General features: G+C 67.2%; 3 protein-coding genes across 10 annotated transcripts; 1 reads left to right on the top strand and 2 right to left on the bottom strand.

The window, feature by feature from the left end:
• Nucleotides 1-81: 81 nt before the first annotated feature.
• CNOT3 (CCR4-NOT transcription complex subunit 3) lies at nucleotides 82-7,460 on the bottom strand. 6 transcript variants are annotated; one of them, XM_040978080.1, is made up of 18 exons: nucleotides 7,208-7,460; nucleotides 5,295-5,411; nucleotides 5,147-5,214; nucleotides 4,995-5,069; nucleotides 4,769-4,858; nucleotides 4,561-4,689; nucleotides 4,379-4,447; nucleotides 3,830-4,052; nucleotides 3,612-3,745; nucleotides 3,371-3,427; nucleotides 2,481-2,829; nucleotides 2,281-2,404; nucleotides 1,825-2,023; nucleotides 1,375-1,474; nucleotides 1,094-1,292; nucleotides 885-1,017; nucleotides 551-676; nucleotides 82-311 (listed from the first exon to the last, which is right to left on the bottom strand). In XM_040978080.1, exons 2-18 carry the CDS (start codon nucleotides 5,317-5,319, stop codon nucleotides 213-215), a joined length of 2,199 nt encoding a protein of 732 aa, XP_040834014.1. In that variant the 5' UTR covers nucleotides 5,320-5,411; nucleotides 7,208-7,460; the 3' UTR covers nucleotides 82-212. The 6 variants fall into 6 exon arrangements, with proteins under 6 accessions (XP_040834014.1, XP_040834015.1, XP_040834016.1 ...); XM_040978081.1 differs by having other exon boundaries at nucleotides 3,830-4,049; XM_040978077.1 differs by having other exon boundaries at nucleotides 83-311; nucleotides 4,379-4,474.
• Nucleotides 7,461-9,468: 2,008 nt separating this feature from the next.
• Nucleotides 9,469-17,088, bottom strand: PRPF31 (pre-mRNA processing factor 31). Of its 2 annotated transcripts, none has more exons than XM_040978088.1 (14): nucleotides 17,013-17,088; nucleotides 16,281-16,468; nucleotides 16,097-16,157; nucleotides 14,811-14,894; nucleotides 14,453-14,550; nucleotides 13,580-13,686; nucleotides 13,327-13,496; nucleotides 12,640-12,797; nucleotides 11,640-11,729; nucleotides 10,903-11,030; nucleotides 10,741-10,813; nucleotides 10,468-10,596; nucleotides 10,212-10,310; nucleotides 9,469-9,834 (listed from the first exon to the last, which is right to left on the bottom strand). In XM_040978088.1, the coding sequence occupies exons 2-14, from the start codon at nucleotides 16,455-16,457 to the stop codon at nucleotides 9,709-9,711; spliced, it is 1,500 nt and encodes a 499-aa protein (XP_040834022.1). In that variant the 5' UTR covers nucleotides 16,458-16,468; nucleotides 17,013-17,088; the 3' UTR covers nucleotides 9,469-9,708. The 2 variants fall into 2 exon arrangements, with proteins under 2 accessions (XP_040834022.1, XP_040834023.1); XM_040978089.1 differs by having other exon boundaries at nucleotides 16,281-16,465; nucleotides 17,013-17,056.
• A 316-nt stretch (nucleotides 17,089-17,404) lies between these two features.
• On the top strand, nucleotides 17,405-20,739 carry TFPT (TCF3 fusion partner). 2 transcript variants are annotated; one of them, XM_040978118.1, is made up of 6 exons: nucleotides 17,405-17,498; nucleotides 17,633-17,891; nucleotides 19,136-19,206; nucleotides 20,108-20,177; nucleotides 20,264-20,479; nucleotides 20,597-20,739. In XM_040978118.1, exons 1-6 carry the CDS (start codon nucleotides 17,476-17,478, stop codon nucleotides 20,714-20,716), a joined length of 759 nt encoding a protein of 252 aa, XP_040834052.1. In that variant the 5' UTR covers nucleotides 17,405-17,475; the 3' UTR covers nucleotides 20,717-20,739. The 2 variants fall into 2 exon arrangements, with proteins under 2 accessions (XP_040834052.1, XP_040834051.1); XM_040978117.1 differs by having other exon boundaries at nucleotides 20,264-20,539.
• The last annotated feature ends 31 nt before the right edge of the window (nucleotides 20,740-20,770 follow it).

Genomic DNA, 20,770 nt, shown 5'->3' with positions numbered 1-20,770 from the left:
CTGCGGCCAGCCGTCATAGAAAACTATTTATTCATAAATATTTTCCAAAATGAAAATAGGTTTACCAAAAAATGTCCCTCGCTGGGGAGGGGAGGGAGCAGGGCGGGGCGGAGGCGGCGGGCCCCAGCCCCCTCCTGCTGCCGGGGAGGGGTGCCCCAGTCCAGGGTGGCGCCCTCGCTGGGCCGGGCGGGAGCATGCGGGGAGGGCCCGCGTCACTGGAGGTCCCGGTCCTCCAGGTAGCGGTACTCGAAGGTGAAGCCTTCCTTCTTGCGCTGGCCCCACTTCTCGTAGTCGAAGTAGATGTAGGTGCCCTGGGGGGGCGCAGGCGGTCAGGGAGCGCCAGCCGGCGGGCAGCGCGAGCTCAGGGCCCCCAGGAGCACCGCTGGCACGACAGGCCGGCTGACCCTCACACCGCCCCCGGCCCCCGGCAGCAAGGAGGGGCACTGGGGGGGTCACAGCTGGAGGGGAGCTCACCCCGGGGCACACGGCTGCCCACGGGCACTGGGGGAGGACGGGCCACGCGCAGGCAGGGCTGCAGCCAGGGCCTCACCTGCTCGAACTCGTCGGTGATGGTCTTGGGCTCCTCGTGCCTCTGGAACCACATCATGTACTTGGTGTGGAACCGCCACGACTGCTTCTTCAGCGCCTTGGCTGCCAGGTACTGTGCCTTGGTGCCCTGGGGAGAAGCCAGCGTGAGGGGAGAGCAGCGTGGCGGGCCGTGTGGCCTCTGGCCAGCAGAGCGGGCAGCCCCAAGCCCGCCCAGTGCGGAGCCAGGAGGGTGCCAGCCTGACCACGCAAGGCTGCCGTGGGGGAGGCATGGCCTGCAGCCCAGGGGCGGGACAGGAAGCGGCTGCAGCTCCCTCCGCCTGGAGCGGACTGCTCACCTCCAGGTAGTAGAAGATGAAGAAGAGCGTCTCCGTGGACAGGCGCTGGTAGAACTCCACTGTGTCCGAGTGCGGGGGCGGCATCTGGTGGTGGTAGGGGGGCGTGGGGCAGGGGTTCCTGGGGAGGTACTGCCTGTGGGGGCACACAGGGTCAGTGCGGGGCATGCAGGCCGGTCCCCCACTCCGGGCATCTCCCCGCAGACGCTCACCGGATGCGCTCCGAGTCGGAGGGGTGTGGCATGTGGTGCCAGGCGGCCTCCTCCATGGCCTGCTGGTACAGCTGCTCCTTACTGAGGGGCACGGGCCCCAAGGGACACACGCCCAGCGACAGCGGGATGTTGACCTCCGAGAGCTGCAGCGGTGGCTGGGCCGAGGCCGGGGGCGCCGAGGTGCTGCCCAGGAGGATGTCTGTGCGGGGGCAGGTGGCCTCAGTGGCCGCGCACCGACCGGCTGTGCTCCGGCCCTGCCCCGCGCCGCCCCCCGCCCTCACCTCGCTCCGTGAGGTGCAGCGTTGGCACAGGGTCCTCGATGCCAGAGCTGAGGGCTGCTCGCTCCGCCATGGACTTGAGAGAGCTCAGTGGCTCGGGGGCCTGGGGAGGGCGAGGGGCTGCGCTGAAGCCTGGATGCACCCGCCCTACAGGCCTGCGGGAGGGTGTGCGTGCCACACGCGCGCACACACACACTCTCTCCCTCTCTCTCTCCTGGTAGTTCACTGGGATGCCTCCCCCTCTCCAGGCCAAGGGTCAGACGCAGGGAGATCAGCACCCCTCCCAGAGGGGACAGTGAGGCAGGCGCCAGCTCGCAGCAAGCTGACAGCAGCGTGGCTCACGTGAGGGCACGGGGCCGAGGTTGAGTAGGCACCCAGCGCCACAGGGCCCGCTGAGGGGGAGAGGTGGGCAGACACGTCCAGAGGGTGAGCTGAGCGGGGCCGCCAACTCGCCTTGATCTCCGGGGCGGCAGTGAACTGGGGGGGCCCGTTGAGGAGAGCACCGGCAGCCTTGGCCTCGCTGAAGCTGGGCGTCGGGGAGCTGGGAGGGTTCACGGACAGTGGCACCAGCAGGCTGGGCCCCCCTGAGGTGTTCCCTGAGCCTGGGGCGACGCCCCCTGCCACTGCTGGGGCTGCTGCGCTGGGCTCCTTCCTGGGGGAGGGTGGACAGGAGCGCAGCTCAGGCTGGGGAACCAGGACATGCATGGGGGGCTCCGAGGGGCTGCCCCTCCAGGGCCAGAGAGGAAGGCCTGGCCCACCTCAGCCAGAACAAGCTGCCCACATGTCCCGGCTGGGAGCGCACAGGTACCCGACACCCAGCCAGTGGGCAGAGCTGGCCGCTCCACTTGGGGCCACCGTGCCTGAAGCCTTCCGCCCTGCCCCGCTCCCCGCGCTGGCCAGGACACTCACGAGGCGCTGGGTGGGGGGTTGTGGGGGCCTGAAGGGGCACCCAGGGCCTGGCTGCTGGCGCTGCTGCCCCCACTGCTGCCCAGAGCTGCCTCTGCGGGGCTGTCCGCCACAACTGAGCTGTAACCTGGGGGAACGGGGACAGTCAGGGGCTGCGGGCTGCTGCCCACCCTTCCCAGTTCCCCGGCCACGGCTGCACTTACTGGTGGCACCATTCTGCTTGCCAGCACCTCCACCAGTCCCGCTACTGCCGCCAGCACTGCCTGCGCCAGCGCCCCCACTTGGCTGCACACTGGGGGGCCGGGGCTGGGAGGAGCTGGGCCCGCTGGGCGCTGAGGGAGCCACGGCCTGGGCATAGGGGGCAGGAGTACCGGCGTTGTGGCTGGGGGCGGGACTGGCCTTGGGCCCCAGGGTGCTGGCTGGTGCTGCTGGCGTAGGGACCCCGTTGTTGCCAGGGGCAGCAGGCGGGGGGCCGGAGTAGGCGGGCGGCACAGCGGGGGACTGCGGCTGCTGGGTGCTGTGCACAGGCTTCGAGCCATTCTTGGCTGGAGACTGCAGGGAAGAGTCCAGGGTGAAGGCCCAGCAGGCAGCGGGCAAAGGAGTGCCCGGGGCCAGCCCCAGGCTTCAAACACCCACATGGCATCTAGCCTGCCTAGCTCCGGGCCACATGGGGGTGTGCCAACAACCCAGCTGTCAGACCACCACGGGGACAGCGAGGGACCCTCTGTAGCCTGTCACAAGTGGCATGGCACACAGACTGATGCCACCAAGGCCATGAAGAGCCCACAGGGAGGTGCCCCCATGGCATGAGAAGCACCAATGAGAGCTGAGCCTGGCTGCCGCTGCCCACTGCCTCCACGGGCCACCCTGCTGCCCACCTTCAGCAGCCTCTGGGCCTGGCCTGCCCTGTCTGCACCAGCCTGAGACAGCCCTGCCAAGTGCTGTGGGCACAGGGACCCCCTCCGCAGGGCGTAGAGCCCGGCCCATGTGGCTCACGTCACTGCCCAGGCTGTGTGGTCACGGCTGGCCTCGTCTCCCCCTGCCCGCTCAGCAGCTTGGGAAGCCTGCTGGAACCCAGCCTGCCCAGACCCACCTGGCTGACCTCACTGTCCGTCGAGCGGCCCCTCTTCTTGTCATCTTCCGAGTTCTCCTGAGCGGACACGGCGAGGCAGAAGGCTGTGACGTCCAGGGCCTCTGCCCCGGCACCCGAACGCCTTCCTTGGCCTCCCCGAGAGCCCTGCTCTGAGCACCCCCACCTGCCCCACCTCTCCCACAGACCCCCAGCAGCAGGCAGGCCCCTCAGCCAGCCGAGCCCAGGCCCTCGGGGGCCTCACCGTGGTGCAGTTGGCCGGGCTGGGGGGAATGGGGGAGCTGGAGGTGGTGGAGGTGGGTGTGCTGCTGGACTGGTTGAAGATCTCGTCCTCCATGTGGCTGTGGCTCGGGGGGGAGGTGGCGACCAGCGCCTGTGCTGTGGGGGCAGGGCAGGGTGCTTAGCTGGCCGCGTCGCCCCCCGGCCCCCGCTGCCGTCCACGGGCCCACCCCGGGGCCTCACGAATGTCCTCGAGGTCCAGGTCGTCGTAGAGGAACTCGTTCTCCTCGAAGTCGGGGTCCTGGGAGGAGTCGACGTAGTACTCCACGTCGTCCTTGATCTTGCGGATGGCGTCCACGAGGATGGAATCGTTGTCCAGCATGCGCAGGATGGTCTCGAGCATGCGCACGTGGTAGCGGTGCTTCTCGATGTGCCGCTTCAGGCCCTCGATGCGGTCCTGCTTCTGCTGGCGAGCCCAGGGCCAGGCTCAGGGGCGCAGGCGCCACCCCCTGCCCCGCCCCAGGGCTCCTCCAAGCCTGCCCAGCAGCCCTGCCCCTGGTGGGGTGCAGACACACCCCACTCCCCCATCTTTGTCTCTGTGGGGCGCCTGCCTCCTTCGCCTGCCCCAACTCCCCTCTTCACGGATCCCTGACCTGCCCCTCCCCGCCCGCGGCCCCCGCAGCTCCTGCGCCATCAGGAGCACACCGAGTCCCTTTCTGGAATCTTCTCTGGGCCTCAGCCTTGCTCCCACACCCAGTCGCCAGCCTGTGGGCCACAGGGCTCCCCACTCACATCCTTGTCGCCTTTCTTCTTGCGCGTCTGCACTGACAGTGACTCCACTTCGCTCTCAAACTGGTCCACCTGCATGTTTAGGGTGTCAATGGTATTCTGGGGAGAGAGGAAGGCCGTGAGGCAGCGCTCGTGCGGGGGAGAGCCGGGCCCCGCGCTCACCTCCTCTCCTCCACCCCGCTCACCGTGAGCCACTGGCCGACCTCCTCCTTCTCCTTCTGGGCAGGGTCCACCTTCTGGGCCAGGCCCAGGCCCTCCTTGCTGTAAGCTTTGGTTTTGGTCTCTCGCTCCACAACTTTGAACCGTTCCATTTGCTGTGGAGAGCGCAGCTGGTGGAGAGCGGCCGCCGAGGGTCAGCCGTGGCCCGTGCCCCTGCCCGCCCCGGGCACCTACCGTCTCGATGAGCTTGCGGTTGTCGATGAGCTGCCTCTTGTCCTTGATCTCGTTGGACGCGACCCATGTCTTGATCTGGTCCCTCAGCCGCTGCGCGGGGAGCAGCACGCGTTGGCCCCAGGGCCGGCAGGAGGCCCCGGCTCCCTCTGCTCCCTGGGACCCAGCAGTCCGCTCTCCCGGTCCCCCCACCCGCAGGACACGAGAGTCCGGCCCCCGGCCCCCTCACTTGCAGCTTCTTAATCTCCTTCTTTAGGTCAGCCTCATACTTTTCTTTCTGGTTCGCGTTGGCCGCATTGTGGAGCTGAGGAACGGAGAACGTGGGGTCAGGGCAGGATCCGCACTGCCCCGGGACCCGGGCTTCCAGGGCCACAGCCGTACCTTCTGCCAGATATCCTCAAATTGCTCCACGCCCTCGGACACCTTCTTGAGGCAGCGGTCAATCTCACCTGCCGGGGGAAGCAGGCGTCAGGGGCCGGGACCCGGGCCAGGGCGCAGCTGCCGCAGCCAGCCCAGGTCAGCCCCGTACCTTGGAGCTTGCGCTTGTCCGCCATGGTCCCTGCCCTACGGACGCGCTCTCTTCATGCTCCCCTGGAGACGGCCACTGCGGCAGACGGGCAGGGGTCGGCACTGTCCCCGCGGGGCGCTGCTTGGGGCGGGCACAGGACAGAGGGGGACGACGTGGTCACTGCCTGGACACACAGCCGGTCCCCCCTCAACTCCCTTGCTGCCCAGTGCCTGGTCCAGGAAGGAACAGCAGGTGGGCAGTCCCCTCTCCCCAGGGCACGGGCAGTGCAGGGCACGGGCAGTGCAGGGCACGGGCAGAGCCACCTCCTGCAGAGACCAGGCAGGCGACAGAGGACACAGGGACGCGGCCTCTTGCACAGAGCCTGCACACACCAAGCCCAGGTGGCCTTCAGGCCTAAATCCAGGGCAGAGTACACACCTCGGGGACCTCACCATCTTCTCCCACAGGCCCTTTCGAGACCCGAGGACACAGGGCAGTCCCCGACCTGAAAGGTGACACCCCTGAAAACTTCTGGAATGGCTTGCTCTGGGGTCAGATGGGAGGACCTGAGACGTGTGGGAGCAAAGAGAAAGCTCGCCTGGACAGGACAGTGGGAAGCACCTGGGCCCCGGCAGCGGCAGCACGCACTAAGGACTCCCTAGGTCCCCCAGCAGGTGCAACAGGAATGCAGACCGAGCGCAGGAAGTGCCAGGCGGCGCCCCAGCCCAGGGAGGGCATGGCTGCCCAGGAGGCAGGGCTGCACCCCGAGGACCAACAGCCGCAGGCCAAGAGGGGCTAGGAGGGGCTTAGAGAGGGCCAGACCAGGCCTGTGCAGAGACGCGTGGCCCTCACACCAGCTAGCCCCAGCCAGTCCTCAGCTACCCCACAGGGACCCAGGCTAGAGGGGCAAGGGTGCATGCCCTACCAGAGCCAGTGTGCCCCCGCAGGGCTAGGAGGGGCACAGACCAGTAGGGGAGGCCTGTGGAGGATGTTGTGCAGCCCCATGCCGGGCCAGCAGGACTGGCAGTCCCCAGCCCAGAGCCAGCACTGGAAGGGGCAGTGACTGGACCCGGGGACAGCAGTGCCCGACCAGCCACGCAGGGGTGGGTCTCTGGAGCAGCACCCACTCAAGGGGCTGCCTGCACCTCACACCCCGCAGCAGCTGCCCACAGGACCCTCCCGAGCACCCCCAAACCAGTCAGCCAGCGCTCCCAGCCACACGCCCACACCCCCCTCCGTACAGCACTCAACGCAGGGGGCGGTGGGGCTGAGCTGTGCAGGGCAGAGGTACGCAGCCCTCTCCCCACAGGCTCCCACCCTGGACAGGCCGCTCCCCGGGGACAGTGAGCACCCTGGGGTGTCCGGCCGCAGAGCTTGCGGGTGGGGGCGCCCCCGAGATGCAGCAGGGACCCCCTCTATGCCAAGACTCTCCGGGGCGTCCAGGACCCCGTGGCCCGGAGCCGCACCTGCCGGCTGTCCACGGCCACTCCGCCCCCAGACCTTCCCTTCAAATAACAAAAGCCGGACGGAGCGAGCTGCGAGGCAAACGGGTGTCCGCGAGAGGAGCGCGCGGGAAGTTTGCCCCAAGAAAGGCCCCGGGTCCCTGCGACCCCGGCCTGCACACTGGCCCCAGGGGAGCTCCGGGCACACGCCGGGGGTACCCCAGGACCCTGCTCCCGGGGCGCTGCGGGTGCACACACCTTGGGGTCCCGCAGGGCCGGCCCCCCGCCCCGCTCCCCGCTCCGCCGGCACCGAGAGCGCGGGCACCTGAGCCAGGGCGCCTCCATCCTTGCAGCCGGAGGGGCGGGCGCCGCGCACCCCTCCGGGAGGGCGCCCGGCCAGGCGTTCCGGACGCGCGAGGGGCCGCCCCCGCCCGCCCGGAGCCCGGGGCGGGGAGGGAAGGGGTCCGGCCCAGCCGAGCCTGACGCGCTCACCACGGGAGCTGGCACCGCCGCCGAGGAGCGTATCGCGACAGGCGGGGGAGGCGAGCGCCCGCCGCCTCTTCCTCGCGCCCCGGGCCCGGGCGCTATGGCGCTAGCGGCGCGGAGCGGGAGCGGGGCGTGGGGGCAGAGGGCCCGGGGCTGGTCTGACGACGGGGGTCGGGGCTCAAGGCAGGCCGCGGCGTCTGGCCGATGGCTCCGCGGAAGCTGACCGGGCCCGGTCCAAGATGGCGGCGGCGGAGGAGGCCTCCCCTCCTCTCTTCTCGTCTCTGGCGCCGGCCCGCCCCCGTGCCCCGAATATAGGGCCATCATTGCTCCTGCGGCAAATCGCTCTTGGCCCAAGGCCGCTCCTGATTGGTTGCTGGCAGGGATGCGGCCAGTCCCCTCTCGCCGATTGGGCAACCGGTCCAGGGCGCGGCGTTCGATTGGCCTCCCGTGCGGCCGGCCAGGATTGGCTCAGGTTCTCTCCGCCGCCCCGCCTCCTCCTCCCGCCTCAGGGCACAACACGCCAGCGCGAGGACCCGCGCGTCCATCAGGAGGCCTGGGTCGTGCTGATTGGCTGTACCCACCCCCCTGTTCTAAGCCGATTGGCCAGGGGGCGGAGCTAGGCTGATGAGGGGCGGGAAGTCGCCCGTCAAGTTTTCATTGGCTGCGGGATGCCTCTCTGCTCTGAAGCCATTGGCTGGCTTCGGAAGTGGGCGGGGAAAGCGGAGGAAGGCATGGAGAAGGGGGCGTTAAAGGCCGCGTAACTAAGGAGAGACGGACAGGGGCCTTCAAAGCAAAGGGTGGGGCCGAGCGGTGCCAAGCGCCAATCGGAACAGCCGCTGGGCCGGGGGGCGGAGCCAGGTGAGGGAGCTCTTCCTCCTTGCGTCGTTGGTCTTGTTTGTGGTCACTCACCTCAGCCTGGCCAATAGCGCGGCGAGGAGGCGGTGCCTGCTCAGGGAGCGAGTGACAGAGGGTGTCCTGGCAGGTGCCCCGTCCCTCATGGCGTCCCGGCCAGGTAGGCCTTGTGGCACACTTGTGCAGCTCCGCACCTGCCGAAGGAAGCCAGGAAGGGAAGCGCAGGCAGCTGCCGCTGAGCCGGGCGGCTTGGTCCAGAGGAGGGTCGGGCTGAGATGCCCGCAGCTGCTCCAGCCTCGTGGGGCGCCCTTGCTCCTGAGCGGCTCCCCCGACCCGGTGCAGCAGGGTGGCGAGGGTTCTGGGGGTCCAGACACCGCCTTTTCTTTTTTTTCTTCAAATTTTTATTGCAATGGCAGATTTACAGAGAGGAGAGACAGGAAAGTTCTTCCGTCCACTGATCTGATCCGAAGCCAGGAGCCTCTTCTCGGTCTCCCACACGGGTGCAGGGTCCCAAGGCCTTGCGCCGTCGACTGCTTTCCCAGGCCACAGGCAGGGAGCTAGGTGGGAAGCAGAGCAGCCTGCACACGAACCGGCGCCCATGTAGGATCCCCGCGCATGGAAGGCAGGGTTTAGCTCCGGACACTGCCTTCCTTGACAAGCTCCAAGCCGGGGTGGCCCTCGCCTGAGGCCTGGCCGCCATGGTGGGGGGCCATACCCATGCAGCTCCCAGTCCCATGGCAAAAGCCCTCCACACTTGGCCAGAGGAGGAATGGAACCATGGCCCCTCCCCAGCTGACCCACGTCGATGAGCCGAGGAGGTCCTGGCTGGTGAGGCCCATAGGGCCGAGGGACACCCTGAGGTGCACCCAGAGTTCGGAGGCCTCGGGGGCCATAGAGCAGGAGCCGAGGGCAGTGGGGGCTACCTCCTGCCTTTGCCCAATCTCCAGGGTGACTAGAAGCCCAGAGCTGGCCGGTCAGGGGATCCTGTAGGGTGGGTGGGTGGGGTGGGGTGGGGGTACACTCCAGCCCACCCTCACTGCCCCCTGTCCCCTTGCTGTCTGAGCCCTGTTCCCCTCAGCCCAAGGGAAGGTGCCCAAGGACTGGGGCTGTGAGGGAGGGGAGGCCCTGGCCCTGGGCTCGGCACCGCCTCTCCCCACATGGGGTCACTGGGCCCTGGGCACACCAGTGCCACCTGCTCTTGCTTCCTCCTCCCCAGGCATCTGGGCTCCTCTATGGGCACCTGCTCGAGGTATCCCAGTCCACATGCTCCTAGGTTCTGGGGAGGAGGTGGCAGCAGAGCTGGGTTGAGCCCAGACGTGCCCTGTTGGGGCCCCAGTTCCCACCCAGAGCCCCCTGCACGGCTGCCTTCAGGGCTCCAGGGTCTGATACAGCATGCTCTTGGGGCCACATCCTTGTAATATGCTTTAATTGTACCTGTCCCCCCAACACCACCTGAGGCTAGAGTAAAAAACGCTGGGTACAGTACATGCTCCCGGGCCTGTGCGGGTGGCGATCCAGGCCTGGGGAGGCCGGCACTGCCTGGACAGTCCTCGCCCCGGCCACCCCAACCTCTTGGTCCAGGCCCTTTCCCAGTCCCTCCAGGAGGGCCAGGGCTCTGTCCCTTCCGCGGGCAGCCACCTGGTTGCACAGACCCCTCAGGTGGACAGGATGCCACTCTTCTCGCCCTTGACCTTGAGGAACTCAGCCATGCTGGAGAAGTACTTCTGGTTGGCCTCGGCCACCTTCTTCTCAGCCGCCTGAGGATTCACAATCTCTAGGCCCTGGCAGAGGTGCAGCGAGAGGAGACAATGGTGGGTGGGCGGCTTCCCCGGGCTCCCCAGAGCCCCTCCTGCCAGGAGAGATCTGGTCCTGCTGGGCCTGGCCGCTCAGGGGCTGGGCAAGGGAGCCCGGGGATCTCGCCCTGCTGAGGACACACGGCCAGCTGTGAAACCCAAGCCCAGCAGACCAGCCTTCTCAAGGGTGGCCATGATGTGACCACAGCCACCATGGCCTGGAGAGGGCAGTCACCTGCTCCAGGTAACACAGGGAGTAACTCAGACCCCCCCACCCCTCCCGGCTGCAAGCCAGTCTGTGGTCCTGGCTGAAAGACCCCATCTGGCCCTTGTCTTCCAGGGCCCGCCAAGGCTCAGGGCAGTACCTGCAGAGGGGTGAAGGCCACGCTGGAGGCAGTCCCCGATGTACGGTCCCGGATGGTGGACTTGCCGCCATACACCACACTCTGCTTCTGCAGGGTCCGCTGTGGGAGGGAGGGGAGCGGGTGACTGGGTGCCCCTGGGGCCTGGCCTGCAGCAGGCAGCCTGGCCCATACCTGCAGGGTCTACTGTGAGAGGAGAGCCGGTGACTGGGTGCCCCTGGGTCCTGGCCTGCAGCGGGCAGCCCGGCCCGGCCCATACCTGCAGGGTCTTGGAGATCCTGGCCTTGGTGGCTTCGTTCACCTGCGTCTGTCGCACGCGCCCGCTGCCGGACTTGCCCAGGTGGCCCAGGCTGAAGCCCAGATCCTCCTGGTACGCGTCCTCCTCGATCTGGGGGCAGGGAGGCCAGTCAGGGGGCTGGGCTTCAGCCCCAGGTGATGATGGGTCCAGGCAGCCCTGTGTGAGGATCCCAGGTGGCCCTGGGGGACAGCAGGAGGCAGAGGGGCGGGATTCGGGGTGAGGAGCAGGGCTGACCTCGCCGAAGCTCATGCGGTTGGCCTGCTTCCGGATCTCCGTCAGCCCCAGGCGCTCCTTCATCTTGCGGTACCTGGGTGGGTGGGTAGGGGTGCGGCATGGGCAGAGAGCTCCCGCCTCTCCTGCTCCGAGCCCCCCTGCGTGCCGTGCCCGGGCCCTCACCTGCGGCCGCCTCGCTTCTTGCGCTGCCCATCCAGGGGCGCGGGCAGCGGCTTCACCTGCTTCACGGGGGGCGGCTCCTGCCATTTGTCGAACTTGCGCTCTATCTCATCCTTCAGCTCGTAGCCCACCTGGTGGGAACAGGGGGTGCTGGGGCGGCTGCACCTGCAGCCCACCCACCCATCACCCGGGGCCATGGAGGACGTGCCCACCGCGCTGCCCCCAGCTCCCACTGTCTCAGGGCCCAGACCTCCAGGGAGGTGGGGCTGTGTGTGCCCACGCTAGCGTGTGTGAACACATGAATGCATGAATGGGGGTGGGGGCAGCTAGATGCCAGAACACTGCCAGGCCAGGCTGGGAACAAAGCAGCACCCAGGACGGCACCTCCAGCTGGTGGTGGCATGGCAGGCAAAACCACACCCCAGACCTGAACATGCCACCTCACAAGGTTCACAGGGTGAGGGTGGGGAGGGTGTCATGGGGTCTCGGGGTCCCTGACCCGGGGCTGGGGACCTGCCACTGCCTGACAGGCTCTGGCCATGGGAGGGGCCACAAGCTGAGGACCAGGCAGCCAGGGTGACAGCCTGTGTGGCCCGTTCGCATCTCTGACCTGTGGGACAGCAAAGGACACGCCTTGGGAGGGGGAGGGGGACCCCTGTCGCCCTAGCGACTGACACAGCAGGAAAGGGACAACTGGTCTTGCCCAGCTTCACGCAGCAACGGGCTGCCCAGGCCCTCACCTTGCCCTCCGTGCTCTCGTGGAAACTGTCCACGCGGGCGGCCAGCGTGCACTTGGCGGCCACCAGCCGGGCCGCTTTCCGCCGCAGATCCTGCAGCCAGGGAAGGGGTGGGCAGAGTCTGTGAGGGACGGAGGTGTGGCCACGGCCATGCAGCCTCTGCCCACCAAGGGGGCTGCACCCAACAGCCCTGTGGGCGGTGTCCCCTGGTCCCACCAGCCTCTACATTTCACAGAAAGGAGGCAGCACCAGCTGCCTCAGTGGAGACCTGACTTCTGGCAGCGGTGGGCCAGGCGGCGGGAGGCGGGTAGTGCCTGCCGATTTGGGGCAACCTGTGGGCTCCCTGGTGGTAGAGGACCAGGGGACAGTGAAGGCAGGGTGAGGCTCAGGGCCAGGAAGCACCGTCCACAGGAGGGCCGGAGCCAACGCCCAAGGACAAGGCCAAGCCATCTGTCCCATTTGTCCTCCCACCACAGGACGGCCGCAGGGAGCTGAAAGCCCGGGGGATGTGGCAGTGCTCCGAGCTCCAGCTTCCACTCCTCTCAGATGCCAGTAAGGACCAGGGCCGCCAGCATGGGGGAGATGTCACCTGCCACGGTGCACTGTGGGGTGGTCCCTGCCGGCCTGCGTGCTCCTGAGGTGGCTCCCGTGCTACTGCAATGCGTGGGGTGCAGGGCCCCCAAGGAGTGCACCGTCTGCATCACTGGGGTTGGGCAGTGCCATGAGGACATGTGTGTGACCCACGACAGAGACTGGGCCCTTGGGATGCCAGGAGGCATGTGGTTCTGCCCCCACTGCCCACTGGGGGCCTGCAAGTGCCCAACATGTAGACCTGGGATCTGGAGGGCTGGCCGTGCGGGAGTGACCTCACAGCCGGGGCTGGGGCGAGCATCCGGCTAGAGGCCGAGATGGGCCCGGGTGAGAGGAGGTTGTACTGGTCGGCAGGGCACGCTAGGGCCACCCTCCTTGAGGCTGCGGCCGGCGGCCGTGCAGGGGGGCTCACCGGAGGCAGGGACTGCACGATGTCACTGTGGTAGATGTAGCCGGTGTGTGGCAGCACAGAGGTGGACGAGAAGCCCGACAGCGTCTTGCGCTGGGCACCCAGCAGCATGATGTTGCAGGCGGGCATCTTGGAGAGGTTGGTCAGGCCGCCGGCTACGCCTGTGGTGGCAGGAGAAGGGGGTCAAGGAAAGGAAGGCGCCTCCAGCCTGTGCACCTTCACACGTGGGCCCTGGAGCCCCGCGGTGGGAGAGTGGCTCTCGCTGCAGCCCGTGTGCCCGAGCGGGGCCCGGGGAGGAGCCCCCAGTTAACACTAGGACTCGGCCAGAATCGGGGTCCCCACCTTCTTCAAGAACCCAGAGGGCGGGTCCTGCTCAGGGCTGTGGCATGCCGCAATTCCGCCTGCCCTGCCTCCTCCCTCCTCCTCCCCACAGCTCTGCTTGCCCACAGCCCCGTGGTGCCCTGCCTCCCCCCTCCTCCTCACAGCTCTGCTCGCCCACAGCCCCATGGCCATCCCTGCCTCCTCCTCACAGCTCTGCTCGCCCACAGCCCCATGGCCATCCCTGCCTCCTCCCTCCTCCTCGCTTGCGGTGGACCCAGGGCCTCCCTCTGGGCTCCCGTCTCCACGCACACAGAGACAGGTTCAGGGTCCCCACCCCCACGCCCTGAGACCGCACGACCCGGGCCTCACCCATGATCTTGGCGGCCGTGGACGCCCCGATGATGATGGACAGGTTGGGCGCGATGAAGGACATTCGGGACTCCACGTACTCGTAGATGCGGTGCTTGGAGGCGTTCAGTTCCAGTGCCATGTCACACGCCTCCTCCAGCCGCTCCAGCTCTTCCTCCGACAGCTGCTGCCTGCGGGGGGACCCCAGCCCTCCTGGCTACGCTGTGGGGCTGCCGTGCGCCCTACAGCTGCCCCCCTCCCACAGTCTACGCACCCCTGGGTGGTGGAGGCGGTGACGCTGACGACCATGATGGTGGCGTTGGTGAGGATCTGCTGCAGGTTCTCGTTGTTCTTGCACTTGTCCAGGCTGTTGCCCAGCTCCTGGGGGCAAGAGGAAAGTGACACACACGTGGGGACCGAGCAGGGCCGGGCAGCTCCACACGGCTCTTCCAGGGCAGGCCAAAGCAACACTGCTGACCCAGCAAAACCCGACCCTCTGCCCCGGAGTGCCCCTGGCGAAACACACCTCCTACAACAGTCTCATGGGCACATGCGGGGTGTGTCACCAGTTTGTCCGCGGCTCTCTCCTGAGATCTGAACCTCAAAGGTGCATGTGACCCAGCCTCACCCCCACTTTCTCCTGATCTCAGGTCTCAGTGGGCTGGGGGCTGCCCCAAGTCTCTGCATTGCTGCCACCTGCCTCCGGAGGGAGCCACCACGGTGCCAGCCCCCATGTGTCCAGAACTCACAACCCTTTCCTTTGATGTCTGCTGACGTATTGGAAAGGAAGATCTGGCTTCCCCTCACAGGCAGTCCAGGGACGCTACTGCTTCTGAGATGGATGAGTAGCTGGTACTTAACCCGGTAAGCCACAGCCACAGCCCCAGGGTCAGAGCAAGCCAGTTCCTCCTGGCTCCCAGCTCCACCGTGTTGCACCACGCTCCTCCGAACCCCAGCCCCGCCACGCTGCACCCACCAGCTCCCCCGGACCCCAGCCTCGCCACGATGCATCTACCTTGACAGTCAGAGCAAACCAGCTCCCCCCAGCCCCAGCCCTGCTGCACTGCACCCACCAGCTCCCCTGGCCCCAGCCCCACCAGCTGCACCCACCAGCTCCCCTGGCCCCAGCCCCACCGGCTGCACCCACCTTCACCGTGCGGATATAATCCAGCGCGTTGGGCACCAGGGACTCCAGCTCGGGGAACCTCTTAGAGTACTTATCCCGGATGAACTTGTGAATAATGTCTACAGGGGAAGGCAGGGACGCTGGCTGACGACGACTCTCTCCCGGGACCCACCTCCCCTTCCTCCTGTGGCATCCAAGCCCCCCTCAGCCGTAACTCAGCCCTCAGGAGCCAGCACGGGACACGGCATTTCCCAGCTGCAAACTGCATGACAACTCCCGGCCTGTGGAGGCTGCGACTGGAAGGGCGCTGTCCCTCCCTCGTGTGTGTGTGGGGGGGCAGGGGCAGCTATGTCGGGGGACAGGGGTGCCGGGCACTCACTCAGCTCGTTCTCAATCTCCACTGTGAGGTTGTTGGCATCGACGATGACGCGGTACTCGGGGGCTGCCTCCACGGGTCCCATTACTGTGGGGGACACAGCGGGGTGGGGCGCTTACTTCGAGTGTGCCCTCCCTGGCCCCACCCCTGGGGAAATAGGAGGGGGCAGGGGAGAGGCTGGGAGGCCACAGCCAAGGCCTGGGAGTTGATGGTGAGGGGTGCTCGGGGCCCCAAACCTCAGTGCCTGTGAACTACATCTGGCTCATGTTCTGAGAGGGGCAGGTGCCTCCTGGCACCTGTGGGTCACCTGACTTTGAGATGCTGTGCGCCGTCCTGTCCTCCAACCGTGGATACTAGGTGTGACCCTGTCTGACTCAACCTGCTTTCGACTCTGAACGCAGAAGCGCCTCAGCATAGCTCCTGGGCCCAGAGCTCAGCTGTTCCCCTTCCCCTCTGCTTGGCTCCGGGATCCAGCTCAGGGGTCCCAGAGGCAGAACCTGCCAGTCCGCCTGCAGTAACCACCTCCAATAACTGCCTGGGCCCAGCCAGCCGCCTATACTAAAGCCCAACACAGCTGACAGTGCGGACCTAGGCAAGGAACACTAGATGAAGCAGCTGGCATCCCAGTCCCTCTGACCACATCCCCCCGTTCCCTGTTGCCAGAGGGTGCAGCCCAAGAGCCCCCAACACTGCCATGATAAAAGGAAGAAGGCGGCGGAACCAGGACAGCCTTCCCCAGGGTGGACCTGCGTCTTCCCCAGGAGACCCAGTGGGCCCTCAGCTTGGGAGAGGGCAGATTTTTAGGTAGGAACTGAGTAACTGTATATTTCTTTTTACAGCTAATATCTTTACCAAGTCCTCCAAGCAGTGAAGTTTCCTTTCTGGACAAACACAACAGGGGGGCCAGCCTTGTGGCACAGTGTGGCAAGCCAGCACCTGCAGGACCAGCACCCTGCCCGAGTGTGGGTTCCCGTCCCGGCTGCTGCGCCTGGCAAGGCAGCAGAGGAGGGTCCCAGTGCTCGGGCCCTGCCCCCGCGTGGGAGACATGGAGGAAGCTCCTGGCTCCTGGCTTTGGTCTGACCCAGCCTTGGTGGCCATTGTGCCCACTGGGCAGTGAACCAGCAGATGCAAGATCTGTTTCTCTCTCTCTGCAGCTCTGCCTTTCAGATGAATAAACACATCTTTTAAAAGCAGACAGCAACACGAGCTCCAGGACCCAGCGGGAAGCAAGAAGCAGGAGGAGGGACAGAGCCAAGGGGCACCGCGGCGGGGCCCGGGAGGGACAGCACCTTCGGCCGCCTGGGCTTGCTTGCTGATGTACTCTTCGATCTTCATCATGATCTCGGCGAACTGCCGGGCAAGCAGAGCGGGCTCAGAGCCGGAGCTTTCCCACACAGCCAGCGGCCACCGCCCCATCTCCCCCTCGGGGAGCTCCGCTCACCCTGGCTCATCCCCAGGGCAGTCCTCTCTCACCATCTTGCTGTCCCATAGCTTGGCGATGCTCTTGACTGAATCTCCCGAGAGGTCCAGCTGCGTGTCCTCCTGCACATCCTCGATGGTCGGTTCCTCCTCTTCCTCCCCATAACTTCCTCCCTCTTCCTCCTCAGCCGCCTCTTCCAGGTCAGCCAGGAGCTCATCGGCCAGAGACATCCTGGGGCCTGCTGGGGAAGGCGGGTGCCCTCACACCTGGCAAGCGAGGACCTGGCCCGTCCTACCTCACCCCGGCCCCTTCAAGGAAGCCCTCACTCTCCTGGCTGCGGGGGTGGTGTGGGGGGATCCTAGCTGCAGCTCTGATTTGCTGAGCCACCCCCTTCCTGGTGCGGACCGGTACTGTACCCAGCTGCCTAGGGCGGCTCTGCCCCATCGTGGCCAGCCCCAGGCCCGCACCCCCCACTGCACCTGCACATTACAGCAGGCAGCCTTGCTGACCCGCGCCCAGGATACTGGGGGACTCCCTGGTTAAGGTGGCCTGCACCTCTCCCTGCACCTGGGGGACCCACTGCTGTCCACCCAGACCTCAGCAGGCAGCCTTGCTGACCCGCGCCCCAGACTCTGCGGGACCCCCTGGTTAAGGACGCCGTCCATCAGAGCTGCAGCCCCGGCTGGGACAGGGTGACACCCCCTCGCCGGGGAGGGAGTCCCCGAAGGGCCGCCTGTGTCCTCGCACGCGGCCTCCCGCCCTCCACGCCCCGCCATCACCCTCACCTGCCTCCCGGATCGACCGTTCCTAGCCAGCGGAGCTTCCCCCGGAGTGGCCGGCGCTCCCGGATGACGTCCCACACCCGCGCCGGCCGCGGAAGCCGAGCTGCGTTCTGATTGGCCGCCGCCCCGACCGCGTTTGCAACAACAACTTTATTGGGACGTGCGCTCGGGCGCAGCCCCGGTGTGTCCGCAGACGAGCCGGTGGTGGCCGGGGCATCGGTGGGCTCCCGCGGGCCGTGCGTGGACGAGACCGCGAGGCTGCCGAGGCGGGGCATCGCCGAGGGTGGACGGCAGCGGCGGGACGAGCGGGCGGCGACGGGAGTCTCGGACGCCAGAGCCGGGCCTTGGGGGGCGCGCCTCGGGGTGGCGGTGGGTGGGCATGGGGCGCAGGGGGCCGTAGGCGCCAGACCCGCCAGGAGCACGCGACAGCCCCCCAGGAGGCGGGGGCGCCCGGAGCCGGGCAGACATGGAGCTGGAGCAGCGAGAGGGGTGAGGCGTGCAGTCCCGGAGGCCCCGCGGGGTGCGCGTGGGTACGGGGCGGCTGCGCCGGGGCCCTTGGCCCGAGGGACGGGAGCGCGCTGGGGTCCTCCCTGAGCCCCCACACCCCGTCCCCGACCCTCCAGGACCATGGCAGCCGTGGGCTTCGAGGAGTTCTCGGCGCCTCCGGGCTCGGAGCTGGCGCTGCCCCCGCTCTTCGGGGGCCACATCCTGGAGAGCGAGCTGGAGACGGAGGTGGAGTTCGTGTCCGGCGGCCTGGGCGGCTCGGGGCTCCGGGAGCGAGATGAAGAGGAGGAGGCGGCCCGGGGCCGGCGGCGGCGCCAGCGGGAGCTGAACCGCAGGAAGTACCAGGCGCTGGGGCGGCGCTGCCGGGAGATCGAGCAGGTGCGTCCCTCCTGCGCGCGTTAGCTTGGGCGCCCTTGCTGGCGGAGCGTGGGGTGCGCCCCCTTCTCCGCCGGGGGCCTCCAGGACGGCTCCAGGCTCCCCTGCCTCCTGTGCCCGGGGAGGGCTGGCGGTTCTGCAGGCCCTTCCGTGGCGAGGGTGAGGATGGAGCAGGAGGCAGGCGCACCTGTTGGTTTTTTGTTTTTCCCCCTTCTTGCGCGTCAGAAGGCGCAACTGAGGCGTTTCAAACTGGGAATACTGGGGTGCACACCATTTGGGCCAGCAAAGATGCGCCTCTTCCCGGGCCTCTGCCGCAGCTCCCTGTCATCCTGGGCGTCCTGTGGCTCTTGGGCTGCACCTGAGCCCTGCCTTGGCCCTCTCCCCATGTCGGTCTCCCCGCGTAAGGTCGGCTTGCTGGATCAGGTCTTTCAGCCAATGCTCCTTGAACTTAGTCACCTCTGTAAGACCCTGCCTCCAACACCCCAGCTTTTTTGTGAAGTGAGCAGGAGGGTTGAAGTGGTGTTGGGGTTCTGGGAGAGGCTGGAAGCCCAGACCCTGGGGAGGCATCAGGGCCTCTGCCCCCAGGTACCCGCCCAGGGATGCTGTTGCCGTTAACACCCCCCATTTCACCCGTGCAGGAAGAAGGGAGGGCCACTTACCCGTGCCCACCAGCTGAAAAGGGATGGGGCCAGGGCTGGAACCCGGGTCTTTCTGAGACCTGGCTGTGTCACCACCACACCGGGTTCCTGCTTGCTCGGTCACATTCCCTGTCTAGGGTGCTCATGTGGGCTTCATGTCCCGGCTCACTCAGGCCTTGGCGAGTCGGCCTGTGTGTTGTCAGTGGGCACAGGGTGGGTGTGGGACTGCCAGCACCACCTGTCTGCAGCTCCTGCTGTGGCTGGGGAGACAGGGACTGGCCCAGCAGGTGTAGTGTGGGTGAGGACAGTGTGTGTGTGAGGGGCATGGCCCAGCGTGGGTACACTGTGTGTGTGTGTGTGTGTGTTGTGTGTGTGAGGGGCATGGCCCAGCAGGAGGTCTGAGCGTATAGCAGGTGCACCAGGCTGTGGGGAGTGGGGTGCAGGTACTGGTGAAGGGTGGGAACTGAGTGCCAGGCTAGCCTGCTGCAGTGGGCAGCAAGCTTTGCAGGAGGGGGTCTCCCAAGAGGGGCCCCAGGAAGGGGCTGTGACCCGTCCTGAGTCTCTGGTGGGCGGGGACCCACAGCACCGGCCACTTCCTGCTGCCCACAGGTGAACGAGAGGGTCTTGAACAGGCTGCACCAAGTGCAGAGGATCACCCGGCGGCTACAGCAGGAGCGCAGGTAACCCCGGGGCGGGAGGTCAGGGGGGCCCTCCTACGGGACTGGGCACCGGAAGAGAGCGAAGGGCAGCAGAGTGGAAAGGGGGCGACCTGGGCCCCAGATCCAGCCCCTGCTGTGCTGTGAAGGCTGGTCCCAAGTGCCAGGCTCAGAGGGCCCCACTGTGTGACCAGGCTCAGCTGATGGCCCCTCGTGGTGTGACCAGGCTCTGCAGCATGCCAGTTGAGCACTGGCCCTGTCACTTAGTGTCCCCTCTGCTATTAAGCAGGAACAAGCCGGCTGAGGGGCCCCACTGCACCTGCTGCAGGACAGGCACCTCCAGGCACCACTGCCTTGGCATCCTGGTCATGCACTGGCTCCCATCTCCTGGACTTCCCAGGCTTTCCGTCTTGGCACCCTTGGTGGGTGTCGCTCGGCACAGGGGTGGGTGCTGCTTCAATTCGAAGGGGCATCAGACCTTGGTCCCCGGGTGCACTGGGCTCAGCACTGCCCCTGGTGGCCAGTGTAGAAGCACGCCCAGACGGTCCCTGCGTCCCTGATCTGGAGGCCACCAGCCGCCCAGCTCCTCACAGCTCCTCCCTGAACTCCGCATGCCCCCTGGACGGACACGGACCTCTCGGGTACCGGCGTAACCACGGCTCCACCCTCAGGAAGCCCAGACCCGGGTCTTTGGTCCCAGGCATCCAGGTGTCCTGCCTGTCTGCACCACCAGCCAGCAGCAGGAGGACTAGGGGGCAACTGAGGCTGATCCACACTCACCCCTCACGCAGGCCTGGCCCTGCCCCCTCACTTGGCCTGCTGCCACTCGCCTCCCCTGCTGGACCCTGAAACCCCCCAAGGACTGTGTCCCTGTGGCCGGCGCCCCCCACCCGGCCGTGTCCACCCGTGTCGTCTCCACACACAGGTTCCTCATGAAAGTGCTGGACTCCTACGGGGACGACTACCGGGCAAGCCAGTTCACCATCGTGCTAGAGGTGCGCGGCAGCTCCAGGCCAGCTGTGGGGAGTGCAGGGAGAGTGGGGCCTGGGCACCCCCTTCAGCTGCCCCTTTCCCTGCGCAGGACGAGGGCAGCCAGGGCACGGACGCCCCGACCCCTGGCAACACGGAGAATGAGCCTCCAGACAAGGAGGGGCTGTCTCCACCCGGAAGCACGCCCGTGCCCCCAGAACCCAGCAGCCCAGCGCCCGGAGAGGGGCCCAGCGGGCGCAGGAGGCGGCGAGCGCCCCGGGACATGCGACGGCCAGGGGCAGCGCTGACCCCAGAACCCCCAATGCAGGTGGGAGCAGGAGGGAGCAGGACGGTCGAGGCTGGGAGCCCTGCCTGTGGCGAGGGGGCCGCGGGTGGGCCGTGGGTCCAGGCGCCTCCCTGCTCACAGCTCCCTCATCACCCCCAGATTAAGGTGGAGGAAGACTTCGGCTTCGAGACCGACGAGGCCCTAGATTCCAGCTGGGTTTCTCGGGGGCCTGACAAGCTGCTGCCCTACCCGACCCTGGCCAGCCCACCCTTTGACTGACCCCTCCCCCAATAAACAGACCCACCCCCACCCAGCCTCAGATCACACTCGGAT

This window comes from Ochotona curzoniae, unplaced genomic scaffold (genome assembly GCF_017591425.1).
Source record: "Ochotona curzoniae isolate NIBS_2020 unplaced genomic scaffold, NIBS_Ocur_1.0 contig_2861, whole genome shotgun sequence".
NCBI lineage: Eukaryota > Metazoa > Chordata > Mammalia > Lagomorpha > Ochotonidae > Ochotona > Ochotona curzoniae.
The sequence above is the reverse complement of the archived record's forward strand: the minus strand, read 5'-3'. Positions and strand labels throughout refer to the sequence as shown.

Bases quoted from the DNA above. Each gene is read 5' to 3' on its own strand.
- PRPF31 (XM_040978088.1), bottom strand. From the start codon at position 16,457: ATGTCTCTGGCCGATGAGCTCCTGGCTGACCTGGAAGAGGCGGCTGAG. The intron at 13,497-13,579 runs GTGCGTAGACTG...GTCCCCCCGCAG, and splicing joins ACCGCCTCCACCACCCAGGG to GCAGCAGCTGTCGGAGGAAG. The intron at 11,730-12,639 runs GTGAGCCCCCCT...CCCTGGCTGCAG, and splicing joins TCGTGCAGTCCCTGCCTCCG to GATCTGCGGCGGAAAGCGGC.
- TFPT (XM_040978117.1), top strand. From the start codon at position 17,476: ATGGAGCTGGAGCAGCGAGAGGG. The intron at 17,499-17,632 runs GTGAGGCGTGCA...CCGACCCTCCAG, and splicing joins GAGCTGGAGCAGCGAGAGGG to GACCATGGCAGCCGTGGGCT. The intron at 20,540-20,596 runs GCGGGTGGGCCG...CATCACCCCCAG, and splicing joins CTGCCTGTGGCGAGGGGGCC to ATTAAGGTGGAGGAAGACTT.
- CNOT3 (XM_040978077.1), bottom strand. From the start codon at position 5,319: ATGGCGGACAAGCGCAAGCTCCAAG. The intron at 4,690-4,768 runs GTAGGTGCCCGG...CGCTCTCCACAG, and splicing joins ACCGCAAGCTCATCGAGACG to CAAATGGAACGGTTCAAAGT. The intron at 1,293-1,374 runs GTGAGGGCGGGG...GCCCCCGCACAG, and splicing joins GCTGCACCTCACGGAGCGAG to ACATCCTCCTGGGCAGCACC.